General features: G+C 46.9%; 1 protein-coding gene across 4 annotated transcripts in view; it reads right to left on the minus strand.

The window, feature by feature from the left end:
- col15a1a (collagen, type XV, alpha 1a) overlaps window positions 1-12,500 on the minus strand; it is a 125,875-nt gene that overhangs the window by 72,313 nt on the left and 41,062 nt on the right. For all 4 annotated transcript variants that reach the window (XM_077224976.1, XM_077224977.1, XM_077224978.1 and 1 more), the window contains exon 3: window positions 10,464-11,011. In XM_077224976.1, the coding sequence (XP_077081091.1) occupies window positions 10,464-11,011 (548 nt within the window). The remainder of the gene's footprint in view (window positions 1-10,463; window positions 11,012-12,500) is intronic.

A 12,500-nucleotide genomic window follows, 5' to 3' on the forward strand; every position in this document is an offset into this window, starting at 1 on the left:
TATCATCTCATAAACTGTATAAGCAGACCATAGCAACCATATAGAGTACCTTAGTAACCATACAAACACATGAATAAGCCATATCTCAGCTCCACAATATCGTACAGACATGGTTGTTGGCTCGTATGCAATAATGTACAACACCCTAGCAACCGAGTGGCGAGTTTTGCCACTGCAAGCACCACTTTACATTTTCTTCTGGAAATGTACGTTCTAGTTCTTATTCTTATTCTTCTTATTCTTCTTATTCTTCTGGCCACTTTTTGACGCGCTACTCCTCCCTCAGTTTTTGTCACAGCCCCATGAATGAGGTGTCAAAACGTGCGGCCTGTTCGGGAATGGTGTGCTATGACTTTTATAAGCGATCGGGGGTACGATGTTTGCCCCAGGGGCGAAAAACCGGCCGAAAAATCCCATAGACTTAACATTGCGTCAAACTTTGACGAGTCGTAGCTCGGAACGAGGATGTCGCAGAAACGTGTAATTTACCACATTTGAAGAGGCTGACAGGCTCTGTAAGAACATACCACACAATGGGGTAAAAGTTGCACCCCTGGGGGGCAGGAGCTGCCCAAAGTTTCCCCATTGACTTACTATGGTGTAGGACGGCCCATGAAATGGGCCGTCCTACACCATAGAAACCGCTTTTATATTGAACATAACTCTGGATCACAGTGTCGTAGAGACAAAGGGGCGGGCTCATTTTACTCAGACAACCAATCAGTCTCTCAGGATCATTGTGAAGCTATCAAGCCACGCCCTAGCAACCATTTAGAGCACCTTAGCAACAACTCCCATAGACTTCCATTGAAAGAGATCGAAGGGATATCTCTGGACTGAATTGTCATAGAAACATGAGGGTGGTCTCGTTTGACTCGGGGCAGCAAACAGCCAATCATGAATCACCTCAACACTTCCTAGCCACGCCCTAGCAACCATTGTCGAGCACCTTAGCAACCAAAATCCAAAGAGGAATATCGTCCATTCTGAATGTCACAGAGGCATGGGAGTTGGTTTATATCATTCATACTGACAAGCAGCCTTTGGAGTTTCATCATTGGCAGCTGCCAAGCCACTCCCTAGCAACCAAACAGAGTACTCTAGCAACCATTTTGCAAGACCTACATCTCTATATCAGAACATCGTATAGAGATGGGGGTTGGTTTATATAATTCATACTGACAAGCAGCCTTTGGAGTTTCATCATTGGCAGCTGCCAAGCCACTCCCTAGCAACCAAACAGAGTACCCTAGCAACCATTTTGCAAGACCTACATCTCTGCATCAGAACATCGTATAGAGATGGGGTTTGGGTCTTTTGACTCATGCTAGCACACAGGACTTTCAACATGCTAAACATGCTAGCTGTGAATAGCTACATGCTAATATTGATTAGCTAAGTGCTAAATCATGCCATTAACATTATAAAAACTCTATAGTAACCAAATGTGAACACTACCAACCACCTAGCAACACCCTAGCAACCACTCAGAACACCCTAGCAACCGCCTAGCAACACCCTAGCAACCACCCAGAACACCCTAGCAACCGCTTAGCAACCACCCAAAACACCTTAGCAACCACCCAGAACACCCTAGCAACCGCCTAGCAACACCCTAGCAACCACCCAGAACACCCTAGCAACCGCCTAGCAACACCCTAGCAACCAACCAGAACACCCTAGCAACCCCCTAGCAACCACCCAGAACACCCTAGCAACCACCCAAAACACCTTAGCAACCACCCAGAATACCCTAGCAACCGCATAGCAACACCATAGGAACCACCCTGAATACCCTAGCAACCGCCCAAAACACCTTAGCAACCACCCAGAATACCCTAGCAACCGCATAGCAACACCATAGGAACCACCCAGAACACCCTAGCAACCACCCAAAACACCTTAGCAACCACCCAGAATACCCTAGCAACCGCATAGCAACACCATAGGAACCACCCTGAATACCCTAGCAACCGCCTAACAACCAACCAGAACACCCTAGCAACCGCCTAGCAACACCATAGCAACCACCCATAACACCCTAGCAACACCCTAGCAACCACCCAGAATACCTTAGCAACCACTCAGAATACCCTAGCAACACCATAGCAACCACCAATAAACCCCCAGCAACGCCCTAACAACCACCCAGAATACCCTAGCAACCGCCTAGCAACACCATAGCAACCACCCAGAACACCCTAGCAACCGCCTAGCAACACCCTAGCAACCGCCTAGCAACACCCTAGCAACCAACCAGAACACCCTAGCAACCACCCAGAACACCCTAGCAACCACCCAAAACACCTTAGCAACCACCCAGAATACCCTAGCAACCGCATAGCAACACCATAGCAACCACCCTGAATACCCTAGCAACCGCCTAACAACCAACCAGAACACCCTAGCAACCACCTAGCAACACCATAGCAACCACCCATAACACCCTAGCAACACCCTAGCAACCACCCAGAATACCTTAGCAACCACTCAGAATACCCTAGCAACACCATAGCAACCACCAATAAACCCCCAGCAACGCCCTAACAACCACCCAGAACACCCTAGCAACCACCTAGCATCACCCTAGCAACCGCCTAGCAACACCATAGCAACCACCCTGAATACCCGAGCAACTGCCTAGCAACACCATAGCAACCACCCAGAACACCCTAGCAACCACCTAGTAATGCCCTAACCACCCAGAATACCCTAGCAACCGCCTAGCAACCACCAAGAACACCCTAGCAACCACCTAGCAACTACCCATAACACCCTAGCAACGCCCGAGCAACCACCCACAACACCCTAGCAACCGAGTGCCGAGTTTTGCCACTGCAAGCACCACTTCACATTTTCTTCTGGAAATGTACATTCTAGTTCTTCTTATTCTTATTCTTCTGGCCACTTTTTGACGCGCTACTCCTCCCGCAGTTTTTGTCACAGACCCATGAATGAGGTGTCAAAACTTGCGGCCTGTTCGGGAATGGTGTGCTATGACTTTTATAAGCGATCGGGGGTACGATGTTCGCCCCAGGGGCGAAAAACCGGCCGAAAAATCCCATAGACTTAACATTGCGTCAAACTTTGACGAGTCGGAACGAGGATGTCGCAGAAACGTGTAATTTACCACATTTGAAGAGGCTGACAGGCTCTGTAAGAACATACCACACAATGGGGTAAAAGTTGCACCCCTGGGGGGCAGGAGCTGCCCAAAGTTTCCCCATTGACTTACTATGGTGTAGGACGGCCCATGAAATGGGCCGTCCTACACCATAGAAACCGCTTTTATATTGAACATAACTCTGGATCACAGTGTCGTAGAGACAAAGGGGCGGGCTCATTTTACTCAGACAACCAATCAGTCTCTCAGGATCATTGTGAAGCTATCAAGCCACGCCCTAGCAACCATTTAGAGCACCTTAGCAACAACTCCCATAGACTTCCATTGAAAGAGATCGAAGGGATATCTCTGGACTGAATTGTCATAGAAACATGAGGGGGGTCTCGTTTGACTCGGGGCAGCAAACAGCCAATCATGAATCACCTCAACACTTCCTAGCCACGCCCTAGCAACCATTGTCGAGCACCTTAGCAACCAAAATCCAAAGAGGAATATCGTCCATTCTGAATGTCACAGAGGCATGGGAGTTGGTTTATATCATTCATACTGACAAGCAGCCTTTGGAGTTTCATGATTGGCAGCTGCCAAGTCACTCCCTGGCAACCAAACAGAGTACCCTAGCAACCATTTTGCAAGACCTACATCTCTATATCAGAACATCGTATAGAGATGGGGGTTGGTTTATATCATTCATACTGACAAGCAGCCTTTGGAGTTTCATCTTTGGCAGCTGCCAAGCCACTCCCTAGCAACCAAACAGAGTACCCTAGCAACCATTTTGCAAGACCTACATCTCTGCATCAGAACATCGTATAGAGATCGGGGTTGGGTCTTTTGACTCATGCTAGCACAGAGGACTTTCAACATGTTAAACATGCTAGCTGTGAATAGCTACATGCTAATATTGATTAGCTAAGTGCTAAATCATGCCATGAACATTATAAAAACTCTATAGTAACCAAATGTGAACACTACCAACCACCTAGTAACACCATAGCAACCATCCAGAATACCTTAGCAACCACCTAAAACACCCTAGCAACCACCCAAAACACCCTAGCAACCGCCTAGCAACACCATAGCAACCACCCAGAATACCCTAGCAACCGCCTAGCAACACCCTAGCAACCACCCAGAATACCCTAGCAACCACCTAGCAACCGCCTAGCAACCACTCCGAACACCCTAGCAACCGCCTAGCAACACCCTAGCAACCACCCAGAATACCCTAGCAACCACCTAGCAACACCCTAGCAACCACTCAGAACACCCTAGCAACCGCCTAGCAACACCCTAGCAACCACCCAGAACACCCTAGCAACCACCTAGCAACACCCTAGCAACCACCCAGAACACCCTAGCAACCGCCTAGCAACACCCTAGCAACCACCTAGCAACACCCTAGCAACCCCTAGTAACACCCTAGCAACCACCCAGAACACCCTAGCAACCACCTAGCAACACCCTAGCAACCGCCTAGCAACCATCCAGAACACCTTAGCAACACCCTAGCAACCAACAGAACACCCTAGCAACCACATAGCAACCACCCAGAACACCCTAGCAACCATCCAGAACACCTTAGCAACACCCTAGCAACCAACAGAACACCCTAGCAACCACATAGCAACCACCCAGAACACCCTAGCAACCACCCAGAACACCTTAGCAACACCCTAGCAACCAACAGAACACCCTAGCAACCACATAGCAACACCCTAGCAACCACCCAGAACACCCTAGCAACCATCCAGAACACCTTAGCAACACCCTAGCAACCAACAGAACACCCTAGCAACCACATAGCAACACCCTAGCAACCACCCAGAACACCATAGCAACCACCCAGAATACCCTGGCAACCGCCTAGCAACGCCCTAGCAACCAAGTGGCGAGTTTTGCCACTGCAAGCACCACTTCACATTTTCTTCTGGAAATGTACATTCTAGTTCTTATTCTTATTCTTCTTATTCTTATTCTTCTGGCCACTTTTTGACGCGCTACTCCTCCCGCAGTTTTTGTCACAGACCCATGAATGAGGTGTCAAAACGTGCGGCCTGTTCGGGAATGGTGTGCTATGACTTTTATAAGGGATCGGGGGTACGATGTTCGCCCCAGGGGCGAAAAACCGGCCGAAAAATCCCATAGACTTAACATTGCGTCAAACTTTGACGAGTCGTAGCTCGGAACGAGGATGTCGCAGAAACGTGTAATTTACCACATTTGAAGAGGCTGACAGGCTCTGTAAGAACATACCACACAATGGGGTAAAAGTTGCACCCCTGGGGGGAAGGAGCGGCCCAAAGTTGCCCCATTGACTTACTATGGTGTAGGACGGCCCATGAAATGGGCCGTCCTACACCATAGAAACCGCTTTTATATTGAACATAACTCTGGATCACAGTGTCATAGAGACAAAGGGGCAGGCTCATTTTACAACCACCCTAGCAACACCCTAGCAACCACCCAGAACACCCTAGCAACTGCCTAGCAACGCCCTAGCAACCACCCAGAACAACCTAGCAACCACCAGAACACCCTAGCAATCACCTAGCAACACCATAGCAACCACCCAGAATACCCTAGCAACCGCCGAGCAACACCCTAGCAACCACCCAGAACACTCTAGCAACCGCCTAGCAACCACCCAGAATACCCTAGCAACCGCCTAGCAACACCATTGCAACCACCCAGAACACCATAGCAACCACCCAGATTACGCTAGCAACACCCTAGCAACCACCCAGAACACCCTAGCAACTGCCTAGCAACGCCCTAGCAACCACCCAGAACACCCTAGCAACCACCAGAACAACCTAGCAACCAACTAGCAACACCATAGCAACCACCCAGAATACCCTAGCAACCGCCTAGCAACACCCTAGCAACCACCCAGAACACTCTAGCAACCGCCTAGCAACCACCCAGAATATCCTAGCAACCGCCTAGCAACACCATTGCAACCACCCAGAACACCATAGCAACCGCCTAGCAACACCCTAGCAACCACCCAGAATACCCTAGCAACCTCCTAGCAACACCATAGCAACTACCCTAGCAACACCCTAGCAACTGCCTAGCAACACCCTAGCAACCACCCAGAACACCCTAGCAACCGCCTAGCAACACCATAGCAACCACCCAGAATACCCTGGCAACCGCCTAGCAACGCCCTAGCAACTGAGTGGCGAGTTTTGCCACTGCAAGCACCACTTCACATTTTCTTCTGGAAATGCACATTCTAGTTCTTCTTATTATTCTGGAAATGGGCCGTCCTACACATTGCATAGGGATTTTGCATTGAACATAGCTCTGGATCACAGTGTCATAGAGACAAGGGGACGGGCTCATTTTACTCAGATGACCAATCAGTCTCTCAGGAGTTGGTTTATATCATTCACACTGACAATCAGCCTTTTCAGTTTCATGACTGGCAGCTGCCAAGCCACTCCCTAGCAACCAAACAGAGTACCCTAGCAACCATTTTGCAAGACATATATCTCTGCATCAGAACATTGTATAGAGATGGGGGTTGGTTCTTTTGACTCATGCTAGCAAACAGGACTTCCAACATGCTACACATGCTAGCTGTGAATAGCTACATGCTAATAGCAATTAGGTAAGTGCTAAATCATGCCAAGAAAATGCTAAGAACTCCAATAGTAACCATCTGTGACAACTACCAACCACCTAGTAACATCATAGCAACCACCTAGAATACCTTAGCAACTGCCCAGAACACCCTAACAACCACCCAAAATACCCTAGCAACTGCCTAGCAACACCATAGCAACCACCCAGAATACCCAAGCAACCACCTAGCAACATCATAGCAACCACCCAGAACACCCTAGCAACCGCCTAGCAACCACCCAGATCACCCTAGCAACCGCCTAGCAACCTCATAGCAACCACCTAGCAACCTCATAGTAACCACCCAGAACACCCTAGCAACACCCTAGCAACCACCCAGAATACCCTAGCAACCGCTTAGCAACACCATAACAACCACTCAAAACACCCTAGCAACCACCTAGCAACCACCCAGAACACCCTAGCAACGCCCTAGCAACCACCCAGAATACCCTAGCAACCACCCAAAACACCCTAGCAACCGTATAGCAACCACTCAGAACACCCTAGCAACCACCTAGCAACCACCTGAACAACATGAATAAGCCCTATCTCAGCACCAGAACATAGTACAGACATGTTTGTTGGCTCGTATGCAATCATGTACCACACCCTAGCAACCAAGTGGCGAGTTTTGCCACTGCAAGCACCACTTCACATTTTCTTCTGGAAATGTACATTCTAGTATAGTTATTGTTATAGTATTTATTCCTGGTGTGAACGGGTCTTAAAAATACTCCAAATAACTATATTAAATATCAAATGGAAGCAGGAAAATGCCTGTGTCTGCTGTGATTTCAAAACATAGAATAAAAATGGTTTCTGATACGACTGTCACGTTGAATATCACTTTAAACATAAATCCAATCATGATGTTTGCTCTGAAACATGTTTAAGTGGAAAAAATGTACTGGAAACAATGTACCAGCAGATCGAGACAGGACATTCTAGTGCAACATGAACACGAGGCTGAGATGAAGACCCAATGTGTGTGTGTTCAGCCAAACGTGTGTGTGTTCAGCCAAACGTGTGTGTGTGTGTGTGTGTGTGTTCAGCCAAACGTGTGTGTGTGTGTGTGTGTGTGTTCAGCCAAACGTGTGTGTGTTCAGCCAAACATGTGTGTGTGTGTGTGTGTTCAGCCAAACGTGTGTGTTTTCAGCCAAACGTGTGTGTGTGTGTGTGTGTGTGTGTTCAGCCAAACGTGTGTGTTCAGCCAAACGTGTGTGTGTGTGTGTGTGTGTTCAGCCAAACGTGTGTGTGTTCAGCCTAACATGTGTGTGTGTGTGTGTGTGTTCAGCCAAACGTGTGTGTTTTCAGCCAAACGTGTGTGTGTGTGTGTGTGTTCAGCCAAACGTGTGTGTTTTCAGCCAAACGTGTGTGTGTGTGTTCAGCCAAACGTGTGTGTTTTCAGCCAAACGTGTGTGTGTGTGTGTGTTCAGCCAAACGTGTGTGTGTGTTCAGCCAAACGTGTGTGTTTTCAGCCAAAAGTGTGTGTGTTCAGCCAAACATGTGTGTGTGTGTGTGTTCAGCCAAACGTGTGTGTTTTCAGCCAAACGTGTGTGTGTGTGTGTGTGTGTGTTCAGCCAAACGTGTGTGTGTGTGTTCAGCCAAACGTGTGTGTGTGTTCAGCCAAACGTGTGTGTGTTCAGCCAAACGTGTGTGCGTTCAGCCAAACGTGTGTGTGTGTGTGTGTTCAGCCAAACATGTGTGTGTGTGTTCAGCCAAACGTGTGTGTGTGTTCAGCCAAACGTGTGTGTGTTCAGCCAAACATGTGTGTGTGTGTTCAGCCAAACGTGTGTGTGTTCAGCCAAACATGTGTGTGTTCAGCCAAACATGTGTGTGTGTGTGTTCAGCCAAACGTGTGTGTGTGTGTGTGTGTGTGTGTGTGTTCAGCCAAACATGTGTGTGTTCAGCCAAACATGTGTGTGTGTGTGTTCAGCCAAACGTGTGTGTTTTCAGCCAAACGTGTGTGTGTGTGTGTGTTCAGCAAAACGTGTGTGTTTTCAGCCAAACGGTTATAATACTGCACAATGGCGGCGCCCTTGCCGCGAAAGATATAACGGTGTTTCTTTTATATGTTAACATTTTTCATGTTTCTTATATAATTTTTGATTATAGTGGACATCCTATTATATGGCTCGTTTCCACTGAGCGGTACGGTACGGTACAGTTCGGTACGGTACGCAATTATTTGCGTTTCCACTGTCAAAAGTTGTGAATGGTACCAAAAAGCCGAACCGTACCGTACCACTTTTTGGGTACCCTTCCGTTGGGGTACCTAGCACAGTGGAACGGTACTAAAGGGTGGAGCTAGACTCACTGCAGAACGCTGATTGGTTGACAGAGTATCATCACTTGCGCGTGCTATAAGGGGAATGACAACATAAGAAGCGCCATTTTTAATATACAGTTGGAATATAATACTACGGTTATTCTTTCACGAAATGTAGTTTTAAGAGTTTTTGAGGCGAGAATGTAGTTGTTTAAAGCTCAAATCTGCGGTTTATTTATAAGGATTTATGATAATTTGATCCATTCCAGGGATCACCGGGCGCTCGGCGCTCATGTTCCCCGCCTGGAACAGCCTTTCCTCGGCTAGTCGTTCTGACGTTTGCCGCTGACTCTGTAATGGTAATTCGTCTTGTGTTATCTAACGGGTGATCTTTGGTCTCGTGAATCGATAATTCGTTCCCTGGCCAATCGTTTTGGCTGAGGGCTAAGTGAAGTTTCATATATTTAGGCTATAACTTTTCCGTTGTAAAATTAACGTTAGACTAGCGCTGAATTTGTATGTTTGACTGAATTGTTTGCTTTATTTCTTATTGCATAGCTTCTTGTAACGTTACCTTTTACTTATACTTTTATAATGGCTATTATTGATAAAACTGAAATTTAACAAAAAGAGATAGGGTTGAGTTTTGTCATTTTTTATTACAAGATTATCACTGTAATGTTGTTTATTGCAACATTTGTACAAATGCACATATTGCCTGGAATATGTTTAATATTTTTTTAAATTTAAACGAAATGCGGGGTTGTGTTTTATATTTCGTTTTGTTATAGCTGTTTTGTTGTTTAACCGTTAAACATGCTGTGAATAATATAATCAGGTCTATACATTGCCTGAACCACATTTGTGTGCCTATAATGTTTAAAATTTATTTAAATGAAAACGAAAAGAGGCAGAGTGGTGTTTTATAACATATTTCGTTTTATTGTTGCCTAAAATGTACATGCAGAGCGAGCTGAGTGACGCTTTCACGAATACGCTGTTCCATTTGGAGAATTACCGGACTCGTGTCCTCAGGAGTCCTTCTGCTGAGAACTTTACATACTTGGTATTGAGAAATGCCTAATGTCGGCGCTTGTCTTCTTGTGACAAACATGCCGAGAAGCAAGGACAAGATCTGCTGTATGCCATCCATTGGTGTTTACTTTGTCGCTTTCTTCTTCGCGCGAAAATGACGTTGACCGCTTCTTTCCGGCAAACACCACGCCTATCAAGTAGGGTACTGTTGGCGGTGGAAACGCTAGCCGGATCATGGTTTACTGACCCGACCCGAACCGAACCGTACTGTACCGTACCGTACTGCTCAGTGGAAACGAGCCAATAGATTATAGTGTACTGACTGCTTCATTTCCCCTTTAAGATGAAGGCCAGGGTTTGGATCAGAACTAGTGTGTAAATACTAAATCAGAAACTCACCACGAAGGGCTCCATCCGTGTTCCTCCAGCGTTCCCGATGAAGATGCCGGAGCTGGGCTGGAAGGAGAGTGTGTGTTGGCTCCGGTGGAAGGCCACGCGATGGTGTTCCTCACAGTCCATGTAGAGCTTCACCTCCTCTCCCTGCACCGCCAGTGTGAATCTGGCCCAGCGGCCTGTGAGCTCTGCCATCTTGAAGGAAGCCGCCTCATGTGTGTGTGTGGCTCCGGGCTCGCTGTAGTACAGAAGCACACGCTGAGAGCCGTCCTCCACCGGCGCCAGCGCCACACCCAGGTGCACCACCTTCTGCTGGGCATCCGTGATGGCAAACAGCACTCCTCCTCGACGGCTGCTGGGTTTGGCCGTGACGATGATGGCGAAGTCACGGAAGAATGGGTCGGGGATGAAGGAGCGCGTGAGGCGACCCACGTTAGCATCCTGCCCGAAGCTGTACGCAGGGAATCCCTCGAAGCCGGTGATGAAGGAGACCGACGGCGGCAAGGGCACGCCGATGAGCTCCGTCAGGTCCAGCTGCCCGCCAGAGCCACTCGCTGCACACACAGAGCAGACCATCGGTTAATACTGGGAGATTCTGCAGATCAGCGGTTAATACTGGGAGATTCTGCAGATCAGCGGTTAATACTGGGAGATTCTGCAGATCAGCGGTTAATACTGGGAGAATCTGCAGATCAGCGGTTAATACTGGGAGATTCTGCAGATCAGCGGTTAATACTGGGAGATTCTGCAGATCAGCGGTTAATACTGGGAGATTCTGCAGATCAGCGGTTAATACTGGGAGATTCTGCTGATCAGCGGTTAATACTGGGAGATTCTGCAGATCAGCGGTTAATACTGGGAGAATCTGCAGATCAGCGGTTAATACTGGGAGATTCTGCAGATCAGCGGTTAATACTGGGAGATTCTGCTGATCAGCGGTTAATACTGGGAGATTCTGCAGATCAGCGGTTAATACTGGGAGAATCTGCAGATCAGCGGTTAATACTGGTTAATACTCGGGCCACAGGAGACAGATAGTGTTAGTGAATATGTTGAGCTGGTGAGCTTGCTTGAGCTAAATCTGCATGCAATCTCACGTAACATCTCATTATAAATAAAATATTTGCAATGTGCAATTTGACCCAGTAGTTAGCTTAGCAACATACTAACATTTGACTAATGAAAACATCATCACATACACAGTAAAAACAGTGAAATATTATTCCAATATAAAACAGCTGTTTTCTATGTCGTCACCTTCATTTATACAGCGCTTTTAACAATATAGATGTTTCAAAGCAGCTTTACAGTGATAATAGGAGATTATAGTAACAGATTGTTTAGGCTTTACAGCAGCTCTAGAATAAAGTTATTATCCAGCTAAAGTTAGTTTTGATTGATTCACTTCCGTTGCAAAGATCATTAGTTATTAACTTAGCTCATTTACACACAACAGTGTTTGGTGCTCGAGAACACAAACCTTGAAACGGGTTCTAAGGTGTACGTTTTTAAAAATTTTGGTTAAGGTATACCTCTCCGTGTAAACTTCAATATCGTGAATCTGTGAAAACAGAGACGGCGTGCAGGCATGCATGTCGTGTTTAAAGCGGCACTATGCAGGATTTCTGTTTTTTCTGTTTTGATCCCTAGAGTCGCTGTAGAGTACTTGTATTTAACGTTACTGTCGTAAATACCACTCACGCAAAGCATCTCTGCACTCACGGCCTCTGCACTTCATAATAATAAAGTAGCCTACCGTGTTAGGCTTACCTGAGCCTAAATGCCAGATGACACCAATAAAGTTACATGTACGTCGCATTATTTCGTAACAATGTCCGTTATGATGTTGTTAGACATGATTATTGCAATTTATCATAATAGTTTGCAAATTGCGCTCATTTACACTATTTACAACGTGTAGGCTTATTTATGTCCTGATAATTATGTGAGATATTGAACACTGTTCTCATGATAATCACAGGAATCAGCTTTAACAGTGAAAGCCTGAGCGAGTGGGACTCTTGTCTGGTTCCTCGTGCTGTC

Source organism: Siphateles boraxobius, unplaced genomic scaffold (genome assembly GCF_051911475.1).
Source record: "Siphateles boraxobius isolate OS27281-9 unplaced genomic scaffold, OSU_SipBor_1 97, whole genome shotgun sequence".
Lineage (NCBI taxonomy): Eukaryota > Metazoa > Chordata > Actinopteri > Cypriniformes > Leuciscidae > Siphateles > Siphateles boraxobius.